At 32.6% G+C, this 19,397-nt stretch overlaps 1 protein-coding gene across 1 annotated transcript; it reads right to left on the bottom strand.

Moving 5' to 3' along the window:
- Window positions 1-3,113: 3,113 nt before the first annotated feature.
- LOC149954419 (angiotensin-converting enzyme-like) lies at window positions 3,114-19,140 on the bottom strand. The gene is made up of 14 exons (XM_090169048.1): window positions 18,825-19,140; window positions 13,074-13,339; window positions 11,661-11,819; window positions 10,974-11,085; window positions 10,722-10,865; window positions 10,159-10,350; window positions 9,609-9,706; window positions 9,019-9,188; window positions 8,738-8,862; window positions 7,587-7,685; window positions 7,372-7,516; window positions 4,837-4,935; window positions 4,206-4,328; window positions 3,114-3,478 (listed from the first exon to the last, which is right to left on the bottom strand). The coding sequence occupies exons 2-14, from the start codon at window positions 13,305-13,307 to the stop codon at window positions 3,289-3,291; spliced, it is 1,890 nt and encodes a 629-aa protein (XP_090025174.1). The 5' UTR covers window positions 13,308-13,339; window positions 18,825-19,140; the 3' UTR covers window positions 3,114-3,288.
- Window positions 19,141-19,397: the final 257 nt, after the last annotated feature.

Raw genomic sequence — 19,397 nt, 5'->3', positions numbered from 1 at the left:
TTGTCTAAGCATGTGAAAATACATATAAGCATTTCGTCATCTATTACCGGTTATACATTGGGTAGAACGTATAGAACAGCCGAAGGCTTATTTTGATATTTATGGTTTCCTATGTAATACTTTCAAGTAATTTCAAGAAGGTGCGTCATTATTCAATATATTGAGAATAACAGTTTTCTTGTTATTATTATTGAATCTTTTTGGCATATTAAATAACTGATAGTACAACCGGAATTAATACACGTTTATGTATACAGTTCAGGTAGCCAATCATACGGTTATAATTTAAATAACTAATCGGGAGCACGTGGCCTACTTTTTTTGGTTCTTTCTTCTTTACCTTAGAAAGCTGTTTCTTTTAAAATCGGTTTAGCTTCAAGTAGTGGTTTTTTCAAATAATATTGCCAGATAATTTGAGTTTAACTGGCTTAATTCCACGGAATCATTCTATGCCTAGCTAGACCTTACTTAAAATATATGTAAAATTCTAAATTCTCAATTAAATTTTGATTTTTAATTTAGAATTACTTATCTGCTTACTAAGGATATATCGACTGCTAAAGCTCAGCCAGCTTTAAACATGATATAGCATAGCTTTGCTCTGTTTGATGTTGACCGTAGCCAGAGCCGCATGCTATCTGAGTAGTGAAAGAAGCTTAAAAACCAAGTTTAAAAGCTATTTTTCCATTTGATAATAATGTGCTTAATACCAATATAAATAATAATAATCAGCTAGGCTAATACCTTAGGCCTAAGTCGTCAAGCGACTTTTGAAGCCTTTAATTCAGGTGGCCGGGTTACTATGCGTAGGAGGGTGGTGGCAAGCCCTGCATGCCACGCGATCGAGCCAACAGCTCCCTACACTAACTATTACCGTTAACCTCAACAAGTTTTTATGGAAGGGGAAACCGAAGATCTCAGGGGAAAACCCCTTATACCAGTGGGGAGAGAACTTGCAAACTCAACGCAGAAGGAGTTGTTCCGAGTTTTCACCCAGTGACACAAGCTGGGATCGAACCCGGCTCCTCTTGCTGCAAGGCGAAAGTGCTAACCACTCTGCCACCCCACTTGTTAGATATTTAGAAACCATGCATTTACGCTGAGCACATGGCTCCTGCCATAGATAAAATAACTTCGTATATAGATAGGAAACTTCAATGGGGCAAACTGACTCTCACGAGATTGCCCTGACATCTAGTGACTGCGCCAGTTGGCTGTGCTCTCAAGAGCGTAGAACGTATTGAGAAATTTGAGGTCGGCGTTTTGCCCAATTACAATTATTATACATTTATAATTATGAAACATAAATATGAAAATATTAAAATAAATATTTTGCACTAACGTAAACAGCATTACTTGAACATATTATACGGGATATGTGAAATGTTCTTTACTATCACAATTTCCTTTACACGGGCACATAACGGTGTATTTGAGTTTAGCCTTCACATATTTTCAGGTGGTACAGTTTAATATTTTTCAGTTGCATTTAACTAGATAGGATAAAGTCGATTCTTTAGGTTTAGTTGACCAAATGGCCTGTCATTGGTTTTCAGGGCTTAAAGACCAACCCCATTCTTGGGATCAGCGAAGTGCCATCTGGAAATAAAACACTGCCCTCAAATAGGTTAACCCTGAAGAAGTGCCCTTTTTGTGTTGTTCTAAAGCGTTTTGGTTTGTGGAATCAGTTTGTGGGCAATAAGAGGATGGCGACCGTCATTAATGCTCGTTAACTCTGACGTCCGATCGTAAATCAAATTCCATGTCAAAATCCATATTAGGTTTTAAGTAGTACTATAACACGTATCACCATAAAAAATTAATAAATTTACCACCTTAACCAACCGAGCTACACGCGATGTACCATTTTTCCCTATAAAGAAAAAGGTAAAATCGTAAAAAACGTCAAGTTAAAAAAATAAATCGATGTGATTCCAAATCAGGTTTGATGTAGTACTATGACACGCATCACTATAAAAAAATTATAAATTTACCACCCTTACCAACCAAGCTACACGCGATGTACCATTTTTCCCTATAACGAAAAAGGTAAAATCGTAAAAAACGTCAAGTTAAAAAAATAAATCGATGTGATTCCAAATCAGGTTTGATGTATATGACACGTGTCACCTAATAAAATTAATAACATAACCACCTTCACCACCCGAGTTTCACGCGATTTATCATTTTTATTCCTAATTTTGCGGAGATAACGAAATTTCAAGTAAATAAAATCGTACCTTCCTATGTCAAGGAGCTCATCAGAATTTTCTAGAAACCTGATTCTACCCAATGACTGTTACTGAACGCAGCCTTAATTAACTTTTGTTTTGGAAGATAGTTATAATCGGTTTTCTTTACGGGTCATTGTAATCATTGAGCATCTATACGGGCCCGAGTCATCATTTACCTTTGTATCCTTACCATCAATTGGACTAGACGCGAGCTCTAAATATTTAGTTCATCTATATTGGTCACAGACTTTATCTAACTCGACAACAGTTCATAGACCCCCAACAGAGACTTCTTTCATTCTGAGCAGCATCACGGAAGTCTCCATTATCAATAATTTGAGACCTTGATCCGTCAAGGGGCTCCATCTAACTTTATCTTTGTTTGAGGGCTCATCAAAAGAGCGAAATAATTTTTCTTAAAGACGTTTGCTCTAAGTAAGACCAAAAGGTTTCTAAAATTACCCTTTATGCAAAGCATCTTTCTGGATTAATTAATCTTTAGAGGATGCCATATACGATTTGTTATCAACAATGAAACATTGTATGTTTTTCAAACAATGGTTAATCTTTACCAAGATGTGAAATCTGACTAAATGACAACTAAAATTATAAGAAAAACCTCAAGAAGAGTGCTATATTGACTTTAAGTCAAATCTTAGAGAAATCTATTGAATGTTTAAGGTTTTATAAAGTCTTAAGAATGGTCCGTAGAGAAACCTCAAAATTTCTGTTGACCAAAGCTACAAATTTCTATAGAAGCTATAGAAATTTCGGGAACTTTGGTTTGGGAAAATGAAATGAATAATAAAATGTTTCTATGGAAATGTTTTGTACGGGAAATGTGAATATAAAATTTGAGAAAATTATTTTTAATCATTTAATGATGCTTAAAAATGAATTCCAATGTATGGTGGCCGTAACAAAATATTATATATGGTGGCCGTAACAAAATATTATATATGGTGGCCGTAACAAAATATTGTATAACGAAAATATTTTTAAACAGACAATATGTCAGTCAAAAATTTCAAAATTAGCGAAAGACCCCGGATATTTAAGGGCAAATAGTTGGGTCGTCGCTTTTCCAGCCCAGAACTTCATTTTTGTTTTGTTCTTTGAGCCAATCAATTAAGGGCGCGAAATAGTCCAAAATGGGCTGCGCGTCCATCTTATCCGTTTTTCCTCTGGTCATGACTTTCATGACCTCCGTCCACGGCTGTGAACTGCCAATTTTCATCGCTTCGCTAAAATGAAGAGACGTAGTATTTTAACAACAGAAATGAGAACATTATATAAAACGATGAATAGTTTGGTCGAATATTTTTTTTCAGAGACGGCGTACCGGTCACTGCACTTACACACTGAAATGTTTCATATTTCGTCGGGAGCATTTGATGTTACATTCGATATTTTTTTTAATGTTTGGCAATACACTTAATAATTCGTTTTACATATGCTTATCCGTTAGTCAAAATAATTACTGCTAACAAGGACTACCAGCATAGAGAGCATGGTAGCAGGGCTGTACAGAGGGGGATGAGGTCTTAGGCCTATCGTGGTGCCTTGGGTATTAGCCAAGCTTATTATTATTATTATTATTATTATTATTATTATTATTATTATTATGCGAAAAATACCCAAGGCCTGACGAAAAAGTTTCCAGGAAACTTGCTTTCTAGGGTCCCGGTAGGATAGGGATCCATCGCTTTGCCTTTCATCAGCACACTCCTTAAAAACTCCAGTTAGTAGGGCCTACGATGGTAGAAATTGCCTCATGTCTTTTTAAATGTATTTGCACGGCCCTGCGTATTAAACATAATTACTAAGCAAAGTCCACCAAAAATGCTTCGTTGATGTACAATGACTCTCAATAAACCTTTAACATGCGAAACGTAATTATGACTCAAGTCCTGGATAAGAAAATATTATCCACCTATTTCATTATTCATCATAGGTACGAAAGCGTCATACCTGAACAGTTTTCCAGCTTCTTTGGATTGGTAAATATCACAAGTGTAAAGGGGTCCGGTATGATTTGCGGCATCACAGAGTGCTTTGTAGAATTGATACTGAACCACGGTGCTCACGAAGTATCTGAAAATACAAATGACTATAAGCATCAATATTTAAAAAAAAATTGGAACAAGATAGGTTGTCACTGTCACCATTCCATACTCTCTTTATTGACGAAAGTTTATGGAGAAGACACTTCAAAATCCTAAATTCCAAAATAACCATAGAAAAAAACGAAAAGAGTGTTTATAGTAATAGATTTTATAAATAGGCTCGCAGTCGATACTTTTAAGTAGACGTTACCTGAAATCCTAAAGACGCGCGGAAGGTTGTCAGTATTTAACCATGCATTGATTTATTTATACTTTATATGAAACCGAAATGAGAATAGCGTAGGAAAATACGACGTGTAAAAGTAGGATAATTAGTTACTGTAGCTACATTGTTGTAAAGCTATTGTAAGTATTTAGCTCAGTAAAGAAGTTGAGAAAACCATATTGTCTAAAGAGTGATGATAGCAAATTAATATTATTATTTTCGAAATGTGTTTATTAGAAATTCTAAAATTGATCGACAAGTATAAACAGACCTGATGTAAGGAGTGTCAGCGGGAACGTGGAATTTTGCACCTGGATCAAAATCATCTTCGGTCCTTTTAACTGGAGGGCACAGTCCTTGATATTTCAATCTACGTTAAAAAAATTGATTTTTTTTTAAATTTTAATTAAAAGTTTTTAATATACTTGCTGAACTGGAATATAATTCCTAAAAATAAGTTATATTTAGAACTTTATCTCAATTCATAGACTAGTTCCTTGCTAAGGATTAACTGAATATAAAAATTTAATCATCAAAATATAAAACTTAAAAAACATTAGGCAAAACGTATTCGCTCACAAGCGAACGAAAACTGTTTCTTTTTTGCGCTTTTCCATTTCATTTGCTTCCAAATTTTACACTTACCACCCTGCACTACATTTCACGTAAAACTATACGGTGGGATGTCAGGTTTTTTGAAACGATTGTTCATATTTATTTAAATTGCTGGGTGGGCTAATACAATATAACGCTTTTACGAATTATTCTTCAGAGCGTGAAGGTAACAATTCTGACGTCATCTGTCGTTCTTATTTTACTTTCAGGAAAGTGTTATATTTTAAATTTAAGAAAAAATATCGATTTTTTTTCTTTTGTTTTCTGAGACCATAAGCGTTTCCCTCCTTTTCATAATACAGGCTGTTTCAAAAGGTGATCCAAAAATTTTAAGGAATTGTAGGGTGCGAGTTGAGAAGTATCCCTTTTTTCCTACGATGAGTTAAAAGAGCGCCAGAGAGCTACTAAGTGTGACCTACTAGCCCCTGGAAGTAGGCTGCAACCAGCACATAACCAAACAGCAGGGAAATGTGGACATTAAGCTTTGGGTTCGTAGGATAAGAAAATAATGACTTAGAAAACAAATCGAAGTAACCAGCGTAAAAAGTAAACTTAAACAGTATTTAAAGTCGTGATGGACCGCAATTTCTCATCACTTTCAAACTGCAGCAATTGAGCTCACTTCGGAAAAACTGTAGGATTTGCATTTAGTGTATGGACTAGCGGACGGCAATGATTTGGCTGCTCATCGTCTCTACCAGGAAAGGTACCCAAACCGGCGCCTCCCCGTCTCAAGGACTTTTACCAATGTCCATCGTCGATTACGTGAGACAGGCACATTCTGGGTAGTTACTTAATAATTCTACTTGAACTTATCTGCGACTGGTTCGTTTCAAACGTATTGTTCGTTTTACAAAACAGGAACAAAGTAGGTCGACCACGGGTTTCCCACAATTTTCAGTTGGCTTTGCGCTTGTTGCAGCCTATTTCCAGTAGGCCACTTTTTGAAGCTCTCTGGCGCTCTTTTAACTCATCGTACGAAAATGGGAAAAAAACAGGTACTTATCACCTCACGTCCTACAACTCCTTAAAAAAAAATTAATAACCTTTTGAAAAATAATAAACAACACTCTCCGTATTTCTCGTTTTTAAAATCGTCCTTCATATGTGATTATATTAAGAAGAACAAGCTCTTTCAAAGTTGTACTCAAATAACAAATAAAGTATCCATCTATAACATTTCAAAACTAGGTTTCTATACTGATACTTTTTATGCTAAGAATTTTCCGTCAGAATAATAAACCCTGCAATCTGAACTTTCTGATTAGCGAATGTATTAGCATGCCAAATTTTACAAAACAACATCGATAACTTTATGTTAACGGTAAACAGTCTTAACCTTCCCTTCAACTTTTGCATCATGAATTGCATTTATATTCAACGACGTTTTCATTGACATACTTTCGGTCCCTTCTTCGCTTTTGATTTAAATAGAAAGCACCAAGTATTTCTAGTAATCGGCTAATTTGCAATTAAAAACCGTACAAGGTCCTAATCTATATTAAAAATTACTCGTAAATATATTCGTTTCGTTTTCTTTAGCACACCTGCTTTATATTTAAATAGGAATACCCTTGGCAATCTATCTGCAGAATCACTTGATGGAAGATACCAAAAGACTGGTAAAAGTTTCTTTAGGAGGCGGTCGTATCTCCATGGTGGCTCTTTCAAATACATACGCGAATTGTAAAACTTCTAGAAATGTTAACCTTTCAAAAACATTGCGGGAGGAAAAATATCATTAAATACCTTTTGCATTACCATTAGCAAAACTGTTCAACAAAAATTGAAACTGAAATATCTTAAACTGTTAAAAATGCGTTTACTAGCTTCTGCCAATGTACAGCTGAATACCGGACACCAGTGCTGCAGTCATGACATTCAACGCCTTGTCTGCTAGAAAACTACTTGTCTGAAAATGTGACATATTTAGAACTTCTGACATGATGCCATTACGAAACACGAATTTGGCATAATTGACTGTCCTATCCCTTATTTGTTGGTCTAAGGTAGACAAATTGCCAAAGTCGCCCCCTTAGCGGTGACGTTGGGTGTTGCTCAAAGATCTTTTTTGAGTGTATAGTCCTTTAATTATTAATTAATTGGCTTATCCGACTGGTCCAGTCTTGGTGCTTTCCATTTAAGTTGAGTACTTCGTTACGGTGTGATATATTTCAACTGAAGTATTTACCGTAGCTCCCACCATTTGGCGTTCATTTCTTCTGGTTTGTATTCGCCACTGAATATTCGCCAACGCCAGAGATCGATGAGATAGCCAGATGGCTGGAACGCCAGCTTCTTCAACGCCACGGAATATAGGAAATTTATGTCACCCTCTGAAAACGAAAAACATAACAACTATTTTTAAAACCAATACCAAACTTAAGACCGATGAAGTAAGCGTACCATTTCCTTCAGGGATCTTATCCAGTAGTCCGATTTTCTTCAAATGTACCGGTGTTGAAACCGATAACGCCAATACATCGCCAATAGCTTCATGGAAACCTAAGTGTTCCAATCAAATATTTACTCCCTTATCATTTTCGATATCAAAATTTGGCACATTAAAGAAGGTTTAAATTCATCATTAAATATTTTGTCTGTTAAAACAGGCTTCAAAAACTTGTTTTTTTTTCACATCTGTTAATAGTAGCATATGTTTAAACAGATGACATAAATTTTAAAGTGGTTTAAATTCGATTCTGAAGTTTCATCAAAATTCATCTGTGTTCGAAAATTAACATCCAAAATTTATAAGATTAAATATTACTTTGATTTGTCCAAATTTTTTGGATTCAAATTTGGACAATAGATTAAATCATTTTTGTTAGAGATGTAACTTAAATCTTCCTTTAATGAGCTCTTCTGACAACTAAAAACCATTAGATCTAAAGTTTAAATTCATAGCGCTTTTATAGGGTAGATGGGATATGTTTTACCAATGGATATAGAAACAAAAACTTCACCTTACATTATCTTTGACAGATAATTTTGGTTGATCTCACCCACGGGAATATTAACTGTGATGAGCAGGACCTATGTGCCCCTTCCAAAACACTTACTGGAAGGCGCAGTTAATGCATTTACTCTCACTTTAATTTGAAGTGTTATTTGTGCGATAAGTTTAAACCCCGATTAACCGAGTAAATTAACCCTTTCAAATTAAAATGGCTAAGATGCTACCCGAAGATCATTGATAAAGGTTTGCGTTGCTCCCTCCAACTTCTTAAACTTTGAAACGACTCTGATACCACCAAAAAGCCGTAGCCGCACCACATAATAATTGAAAAAATTAAACCATTTTTTTAGGAAGTTTCGCTACTTCCGTTGCAGATATTAGATGTTATCATGATGTTCTGAGTATGGACTTGGTTGAAAAACAAATACCATAACAAAAAGGTTTTGAAGCTATAAGGTAAGTTATATCCCATTATCGAAATTTTATTCACGATCTTAAGCGAAATAATAAATTACAAGAAAGTATCACGGATTGACCTACTTCTGCGCTAGCCCTCTCAAATTATATAAGTATTTACTAATTATAAGTTATAACTTACCTGGATTAGCTCCTTGTCTGAAAACCAATGGTTGATGGGCGTACTGCAGATAGTATTCAATATGACCCATTTCGTGATGAGCAGTTATCATGTCTCTCATATTCTGATCCGTACACTGTTTTACCCTGTGAGAAGATTTTTATGATAACCAATTTATTCAAAGTTAAATTCATATTTGAAATTTATCACGTAATTTTAATTTACAAGCGACTATGTGGAATTAATATTAAAAATTAAATAAGAGTTACAAGACCATAGCATTAGCTTTAATATAGTCTAACCTGAAATCAATGCCGTTACAGAAGTCCCAAGCGCTAGCGTGACAAACAATTTCTCGATCTTTGGGCTTTTCTAAAATTGAGTGGTCCCAGAACTTCTGTGGCATTGGAATAAGACCCAAAGAAGTGAAGAATTCATCTGATAATTTGAAAATCTCCAACGCTGATAAATTCTAATGCAATGACATAAAAATGGTTAAACTTAATTTTTGTATATATTACCGTATTTCAAATGTATCAATTTTATCCTTTTGTTTAATGACTAGGCACTTTTTTTCAATAAGTGGCATAATTACCAAAATTGTTAGTTTTTCTTTCAAATACTTTGTGGATATAGAGGACATAGAAGACTTAAGTGGGATGGACTTTTTCGAAATTTTTATAAATAATTTTTTGTTTTATAATGTAGATAGCAGTAGCATTTTAATACACTCGCGTTGTGATGATTCTCAACCGATGGCACCAAATTTTACATTTCGACTTTTTTCTCCAGTGCATGCTTTTATTTTCGTAAATATTATTAATATTCAACACCGCTAACATTGTCTCATTAACTTTTAAATGTAATTACGACACATTTATTTATTTATTACCTTTTGAACAATGGTATTCGTTACATCAACTGAAGGTTGTCCAGGAAAAGGGAGAGTAGAGTTTTGAATGTTTTCCCAAGATTGAGCCCACATGCTTCCTAGAAAATCATAAACAAGATCCAAATGATTAAAAATTATTTAGTTTTAGAAATAAAATGTATAATTGTGTTAATTAGAACAAAAATATATCAAAAATTTGGGTCCCGTTTGTAACACATTTAAATTTAGACCTTTAACCCTTTGGCTTTCATTATCGTTACTTATTTCGCTTATTATATTATGTTTTGGAAAAATCAATTACACTTGGAACACCTCTAAATACATAAATACTGGTTTTTTTCCCTTTTGGGCCATAATGTGAATTATGGAGTTGATATTTCTGAAGCGTACGAAATATTTTTACCTAAAATTGGATGTTGTTTAATTTATTCTAACTGTTCAATATAGCGCAAAGTTTAAGGAGTTCTTACCCCATCTAGTGGCTGGTGCCAGTAATAACCATTTGTTGTTTCACCGTTCAGATATATTTTCAAATTTAAAGCTAAGTTACCCAGTAGATGTGCTGGAATGGGTCCATCTGGCTTAATGAGGTCATTTCCGAATTCGTTTATAAGTCTCCTTCTTACATACGCGTGGATTTGTTCATAGAGAGGGCGAAGCTGTTCCCAGAGTACATCCAAGTCTTTCACAAAGGTGTCCGATTCATATGGCTCTCTCCACAATTCTCCCGCATTTTCAAACCCTAAAATTTTACAATTGAGAGAAAAATATCAAATACAAAATAAAGGCTGGTGCTTAAATCGGCTTTAAGTTAAATATTAATATGTATATGATAAATTCAATAATGAATTTTATAAAGGAGTTAAAAACGCTGGTTGTAGGCTATTGATGGCACCCATAAAGAGTTACGTTAAAGTTGGTATTCAACAAAACGTTTCTTGGATTTATTACGCAGTGTGTGCTTTCGCAATTAAGATCGAAAATCGCACTTACAAGGTTAGAAAAGAATGCCTCGAGCATACGAAGATAGATCGCTCATTTTAAAATCCAAACTGGATACGTTTCTCGAAGGATGTATAATAATTTTCTTTTGGTATAATTACTTTTTCTCACCGTTCAATTTGGCGGCCTGATTGAGCAGTTGAACGTATCTTAGATACTTTCCCTTCAATTTTTTCCCTGACTCGTCTCGGAAACTTTTCCAAACGTGCTTCAGTTCTTCGTAATCTCTCGATGACTGAAGAATTCTTTTCATTTCTATAAATAACGTTTATGTAAAAAAAATTATTTATTAACACAGTCCATGACAAAAATATTAAAATTTATTACATATACTTATGTTTAAATGTTTAAATATACAATTACCTGGTTCCAAATTTAAGTTGCATTTCTGTTTCACTTTTTTATCTTTCTGATTAAATGGGCATATTTTCGCAGTGCTGTAGATATCTGTCATGTCGGCAATCAAAGCATTTAGCTGTAAATAATTTTATTTGTGATAAGGGAACTTTTCATCGACATCAATGAGTTGCGAGGCTACTAGTAGAAAGCAAGAAATGCTAATTTTCAAAAATATTTCGAATATAATTAGTGTTTCGAAAAATACTGCACATCTTGTTTAAAATCTAATAAAGCAATTTCAGTTCAAGAAAGGCTCTGTAGTTTAAATTAAGAAATTTTGATTTAGAGAAAGGCACTGTAATCTAGAAAAATTATATTGGTGTTGAATAAGGATCTGTAGTTAAGTCAAATTTAATTTGTGTTGACAGGACTTCTAAACCTTATAGTATGTATGTTCTGAAAGAATTTGTAGTTAAGTCAAATTAAATTTGTGTTAAAAAAGACTCGAAGCCGTATAGTATGTATGTTCAGAAAGGCTCTAAAGTTAAAGTTAGTAGAAATAAAAATTTAGTTAAACTTAGACTGTATAATTTATAGACATTATGTTTTCAAAAGGATGAATGTAACAGCAAAAAATCCAGTTCGTAAAAATTAGCAACAATTTCAAACTTTTTAGCGACTCGCTTTAAAATTAACACAACAATTATTTACCTCTTTAAGTTCATCTTCAGGCAAAGCAGCGTTTCCCAGAACTGACAAACTTTTAAACCACCTTCGCACAGTCGGGTCTTTAAAAGATTTCCAACTGAAGGATGTGGCATTCTTCCAACCCTCTTTTTCAAATAATGCTCCTTTGGCAATCACGTCAAGCTACAAGAAAAGGAACTCTTTTCATGTAAATTAAGTTTTCAAACACATTTCATTTCATACGGCAACTTTTTTTCCAGAAATTTAATGGTTTGGTCTTCATCATTTTAAAAATTAAAATTTAGAATTTAAAGGTGATTTCAGGATTGGGAAACTAATTTTGAGTTTTAAATTTCCAGATTAAGTTAATTTCAAGATATTTTTTATTTTTTATAGGATGGTATTTTGATGAATGTAAGACATTTCGCATTAAAAAGTAAAAATGAGTGTACGGAGCGATTGACTCGCAGGGCAAAAATGGGCTGTCCACCACCCTCCTACGCAAATTAATGAATACCCTCCCGGGTAATTAATTTTACCCGGTAAAATGAACTAATGACATTAAAAGTCGCAATATGACTTGGGCATATGCTTTTGCTTTATAATTCGCCTAGCTAATTGTTGATACCTACTGATCTATTTAACTACCCTTTTTGTGATTTTTATATTATTTTTTTACCAACATATTTCTTCGTAACTGAGAAATTAGTAAAACTTTAAGCAAATCCATAGTCTTGATATTAAGTTTTTGTCGCATTTGTTTCGTAGTTCAAATTCTGTGAATCCGATAATAACCACAATAAAAATGTTTTAGTAGAAAATCTTTACAGGTTATCGTTTTTTTTTGTCACAGTAAGGATACATTTTGAAAGCTTCAATGGTAACAGTGAAAGTGAGAAGCCGGTTGAGGCTTATTTAGTTTTTCGTTTTGTGAGGTAGTAAAAAATGAACCAAGTAATTTATTTCTGGCTTCGGTGTTACCATTAGTCTTTAAATATTTTGCCGTAGTGTGTCAGTTAATCGAAATTTTAACCAATTTAGCGACATTTAGAGTTTCATTCTCAAATCTATCAGCGCCTCCAGTGATAACACTACTTGTCTCAGAAACAGACTATCATTCCCTAGCGAGGTTCCTTTCCTATCAGTAAAGGACCCATCTTATGCTCTTGGACTTCGCGTTAACTCCACCTAAAAGGTTTTGTCATTCTAGAAATGGCTTTCATTAAAAACGTTATTTATAGTTATGCTCTTCGTGTTAAAACCTTTTTATTCTTGCTCGACACATTTGGTGAAAATGCTAAACCTTGTTTATATTTTTGTAGCTTTTTATCAGCGACTAATAAAAATCAACCATATTCCTTAAATATTTCTAAATTTGATATGCAATTGTAAACGTATAATGTAACTAATGCTTTGAATTTGGGCAACAGAACTTACCAGTTGCTTTTTGTTTTCGGTGGTGATGTTCGTGGCGTATTTCCATTCGGCTACAACCCTGTCGTAGCATTCTACCGAAGCCAGTTTGTCGTGGACCTTTAAAAATTCCACAGCTTGCTCTTCGTCAGCATTCGACCCCGAAGCGTAACGGGCGTCATGGACCACTGTGTCATCCAAACACCAACCCTCTTGCTGGCACAACAAAGTCACGATGAATGCCAGAGACAACAGCATGGCAAAGAATTGTCTTCGCAATACTCGTCTATCTATTTATGGAATGTGGCGTATTAAATATAAGCAATTGTGATACGTCTTTAAGTTTTGACCATCTAAATGCAAAAGCTTAATTTTGTGATTCTGTGTTTTATCTATAACGCGATATCTAAAGATAGATTGCGCCAAATTGTTTGAAACTGATATATCTTTTTTTCTAGGTTTTGGGGTTATTTTGTGACATTGTTTTATCAAATATATAACATTAATATTTAGCCAGCAGCCTCAAAAACCAATTTCTTGTACAAAGTAAATTTGTTGGTAATACTTTTTGTCTAAAATCAAATTGCTTTACATTTTCGCATCTGTTTTTAACACATCTCACCACGTTCACTACTAAAAGCCAAGCGATCTAAGATATTCGTGATCTCCGGTCCCATTAGTTCTTATATATACCCAAATAAATCCTAGATTAATTGTATGGTCACTATTTGCGTCAAGCTATTTCCTATCACCTATACAATAAAGACTAATTGATTTCAATTATTGATTTTTTTAAGATGAAGACGATAAATAGTCGATTTAGAAAAAAACCGCCTTCATTTAGGTTACCCAACCCTCAGTAGCCCAAAAGAAACCACGAAACGAAATCTGATAAACCTAATACATTTTTTGAGAGAACAGATCGGTTCTTTTACCTAATGGAAACCAGCTCTTATTTCTGGCACGGTTTAAAGATGATATAGCTGGGCTTTATTCAAGAAGCTATTAAGCATATAAACAAGAATTCAGCTGTAGTATTGAAATAGAAAATTGGTGTTAAATCTAGCACTAAAACCCCAAAGGAAGAGACGGCCCTATGGCGAGCAATGAAACCTTTCTTTTCAACTTATTTTGTTAGTTGGTAAAATGGAAGTTCTTTTCATGTTACTTTTCTTTTAAATAACTTATTTATTGAAAATTTTGATATAACTCTGCGTTTCTTGGGTGTTGTAGAAAAGTTACGCAAATAGCTATTCGTAAATAGACGATAAAGATATTTTACATTTTTAAAACCGCTTTAAAACCGCTTTAAAACCTACAAAATTTAAATTTAATTAACGAGAAATTTCCATTTATAAGTAGATATTTTAAACAATGCAAGTGAAAGACTTCCAATTATTGCAAAATTCACAATTTCTGAAGATTCTTATCTCGACCGAGACTTTCAGGCGAATTGCGTAGAAAGTGTTGTCTGCTGTTAAAATTATTTTAACTTCATAAAAAATTATAAATTTTTTATACGATTTCTATATAAATAACATAAGATACAGTCAATATCTTTTCTATTGAATGATTATTTTAGAAATTAGTCAATTTTTAAAGAAATTTTTAGAAGGACTTAAACAAATGACAATTAAATTCAGCTTAAAGTCGACAAAGAATGCGTGGCTTGCAGCATTCGTTGATTTCCTCAAAAATCCTTTAATTAAAAGGTTCTAAATAATATTATAATTCTGAAAAGACCCAAAAAAATCCAACCATTCTGAGATGTTCTTGTAAAATTCTTTTTTCTGAAACGTTCTTTTCAAATCACTTTATTATAAACCTTCCTACCAACTTCCTTAATTATACGTGATCTTGTCATGTTCTTATACTAAATTATAATCCTTTATTTATATTATATAGTTTGCGGCTAAACATTCGGAAGGCAAAGAGTGATAACACTGAACTGCCAATTGTAACTAATTAATTGGTTATTTTCGCAAAAGACATTGCCTTAAGGAACGTTGAGAGTGTCACTGACTAGATTCCTAATTAAAGACTTAATTTTTATTAATATAACCTAATTTTAGTATATTTTAATGCTTTAAAACTCTTTAAAACAGGTAATTTAAATTTTAAAAAGGGAGATCGTGTATATCCTTCATATTTGAACAACAATTGCCTGGGAGCCCTGCGAATCCAGAAACAACTATTATAAGGAATTCAAAAAGGTTTTCTCTAAACTACGTGGTCTTTAATTTTAATGTAGCTCTAAAGTCACTTCAAGCGCCCGTGCGAAGGTTATACAGATAAAGATTTGACAAAGTAAGATCTAATATTTCAATTTCTAATTTAATTTTTAAAGAAAACAAGTATTGCTGTTAATGATACATGGTTAAACAATAGTTTCCGTTTAAAAAACCATAAAAACGGCTTGTAAGGATTTACGAAACAAAACGAGGAAAGCAATTTCTAAAAATAAATTAAACGCTTACCGGTACACTATATTACTTCCAAGACAAAATTTGCCTCGTGAATAATCAAAGATCCTTCCTCCTCCGAAGAAAGACGAATTATCTTACGTAACGCAGCCGTACCCACCTTCAAGAACGCCAGAAGTCCTTGGGAGAAAGTACACTAACCCTCCCTGCGGGACCATAGATATAAATTCAGGAAAAAAAGGCTTTCGTATATGCAAATTGGACAAAAGTGGCTGGGCCGGTTTTACAAAATCATTCTCTTTTAAGTATCGATAGGGTTGACTGGGAAACGGGATACAGGGTTGCCTGTTGTCCTGTTTTCCCGCGTCATTTGGCTTCTTTTAAAAGCACCATGACTTAAAAAATGTCCGCTTGAGACGCGGTTTTTGGCTTAGATAAAAATATTTGGATTATAATAAAATGCTATGCTCATATCTTATTATTGTCGGTAGAAAACCATTTAACAAAACATTTTAAATTTAAATTTATAGTTTATTTCAGTAATTATAATAATTAGTATATTTTTATTTATAATCCAAATAAATTATTGTGGCAAGTGCTTTGACTTTTTTTGGAAGTTTAGTTTTTTTATATTAGGCCAAAAAATGGATTCCTTTCTTTAATCATATAATAGAATATTTTATTAAGAACAAGGGTTAGTTTTAAAACTCAAAATACTTCTACGTATAAATGTAACGATGTCTGAAAATTAAAATAACTTAATTTTAAGTAATTAAATTGCGCTAGGTAACTTGGGCCTATAGTAGTAACTTGGATACAGGCCTAGCTAATATAGCAATTATTATGTGTCTAACAGACCTACGTACGTTTAAACTTGTATTTGTGCTTTAGGAAAAGCCCAATTTTAATAAATAATAATATTTATATGAAACGATAGAGTTATTAACAATAATATAACAAAAATAATAGTTTTAATAAAAAATAAATAATAATTTTATCAAAGAATAAATAATAATTTTATCAAAGAATAAATAATTTTTATAAAGAATAAATAATAATTTTAATAAAGAATAAATAATAATTTTTTTAAAGCATAAATAATAATTTTAATGAAAAATAAATTAGAATTTTAATAATAAAATAATTTTATTAAACAACAAATTATTTTAATAAAAAATAAATTATAATTTTAGTATTAAAATAATTTTATTAAATAACAAATTATTTTAATAAATAATAATGATGAAAAATAACTAACAAAAATATTATAATATACGTATTATTTTTATAAACGCTTGTACAACTTCAAATAGCCTTCTTTCGGGATTTCCATCTAAAACCAGCGGTGACGTTTTGTGATAGTTTTCGTAACATTCAGACAAGGGATGTGCTATTATCTGGCAACTCTGGCGGAAGAAATAGCAGGCGAACCACTTTTCAGCAAGAGTGATGGAGAATGGGCTAGATCAACATCCTAATTATTATGTCAGTGGAATTTTGGAATTGAGCCTTCGGCGATAACCGCTTTTTTCTCTCCTATATCTATTTTTACTGGATTTTATTTTCTTAAGTCAGCTGGTTTTTCGTCTCTTATCGCTTATGATAAAATCAATTCTTTGAAATGTAGAATGCAGTCCAACTGACAAGTTGACAGATTACACCGTATTTTTTCCTTTTTGACATTTAAGAATTAAGATTAATTTTGGTAAAATGATTTTTTGAGAGTTCGGGCTAAGTGCTATTTGATAGCGTACATATTTAAAGAGAACATTTTGATTTTTATTATTTTTATTATATTTATTATTTTTTTATTATTCTTCTTATTTTTATTATTTTCATTATTGTTGTTATTTTTATTATTTTTATTATTTTCATTTATTATTATTTTTTATTTTATTATAAATATTATTATTATTTTTTATTATAATATGGATATTATTATTTTTTATTTTATTATGAATATTATTATTTTTTTGTTTTTATTATTATTTTTTTTTAATATTTGTGTTACTATTATTAGTATTATTACCATAACTACAATAAAAGCCATGAGTCGAACCATGCACGATTTCGATGAATTATAGCATCTCCGTTAGAAATAATTTCTTCTAGAAACGAAGGGAGTGTTTTCAATATTCGATTCAATGTTTATATTATATTGTGTATCGATTTATTTTCAAAATTTATTTTCATTTTTCAAAGTCATTGAGCTCCATAAAAAAGCTTCCAACGGAAACGACGTTGTTATCAGTTAACTGGCAGTTGCCAAGATTACTAAGATATCCGTTTTAATGCTGCTTACATATCCGGGGATTGGCGGGAAACTTCCTCGTACCTGAGATTGTACGTGTTTCATGTTTAGCTTCAAATTTCCAATTTTCAGGACATATTTCAAATTCCTAGCTAAAACACATTTTGAATTATTGCCTTGTTTAGCTTTTGGTTAACAACCTGCGTACCATACGTCTCCTGAAATGGCAGGACGATATGTAGATTTTATATTCTTCATCAAAATATTATCTGCTACGGGTTGTTTTTAACTCAACTAGCGTTAGTTACCCCTAGCTTTTGTTAAATGTGAAACGAAATATGTCAATTTACTTACTAAAAAGAAGTAGAAAGTTTGAAATATACTGAAAAACATTAATTTTTAAATAAATCTGATTGTGTTAGGGCGCCTGAAGAAAAATATAAAGTATACATATGTCATGTATACCATGTAAAATAGGGTTCACTAACCTCGAATTACTCGTTAGCAAAGAACGTAATAGTGGTTCAATAACTTGTATGTTGAAAGACGCCCAAGGTCAATTTCTAAAATACAAATACGGTTGAGACTGCTCATTTATATTCAAATAATTTATAGCTAAAATAAGGTTGAGTCTACAATTTAATTATTGGGACGATTTAATTCGTAATGTATAAATCGATCAAATTTTTAAGTTAAACGTGACTGATATGGAAAATACCACACTTTGATCTTGACCAAACAATGAAGAAGCTAAATTTTAAATTTGAAAAACAGTTGCTATAGTTGGCGGTGCCTTGCGTTTTACCTTAGCTGATTTTTAAAATTATAATTATTATTTTTATTCCAAAAAGGTAAATTTGTCCGAAGTCATAAATTATTTATTAAACAAAATATTGTTACAGTGTCATAAATTTATAAGGAACATTTTTCAAAAATTTAATTGTTAAAACTCTACAGCAGAGAAAGGGATTTCTCTAATTTAAACATTTTGCTTGTTTGTTTCATCCTGTCGCTTGAACTTAAACTAAAGTTCAAGCGACAGGATGAAACAAACAAGCAAATCTGATTTCGAGTCTACTTGCCAATTAAAAAGACAATTACCTGAATGAAGTTCGCCTCAATGATGTTACGATATTTATGGTGATTTCAGAAAAATCGTCACCATAAGTTTTTCAAGCGTTTTAACACAATACTTGTATAGTTTTTCACTTAATATCAAAGGGGATAGATTTCGCCAATCTATCTGTCTCTTTGTTGGCGGAAAGGTTGTTATTTCCGGAATGTGATGTACTTGTAAGACAGGAAATCGCGCTTGCCCATTAGATCAAACTACTGAAAATTTACGTCGGAATATTTGTATTTAGAACGATTACTTTTAAAATATGTCCTTAAAACGTTTGCAATAAAAGCGAATGTGTTCTCTTTGAAGTATATTGTAAATAAAATAGGCAGCAGATAGTGTTTTTTTAACTCTTCTATAAGCGTATCTACGAACGAGATAATAATAGTGGCTTCATGAAAAGTGCCTCTGATAGGAAGTTAAATTAATAGATAAGGAAACTAGAGATCACAGCCAAAGCCAAGAGAAATGTAAATTCAAGTTGAGGGGAAAACGTTGAGTGACACGTTGACGATGTCCGGTGATAAAACGTGTCGTGGAACGTATAATAAAAC

The sequence above is a fragment of the Leiobunum rupestre genome, chromosome 3 (genome assembly GCF_980474605.1).
Source record: "Leiobunum rupestre chromosome 3, qqLeiRupe1.1.hap1, whole genome shotgun sequence".
NCBI classification, from domain to species: domain Eukaryota; kingdom Metazoa; phylum Arthropoda; class Arachnida; order Opiliones; family Sclerosomatidae; genus Leiobunum; species Leiobunum rupestre.
This window is presented reverse-complemented; position numbering and strand designations above follow the sequence as displayed.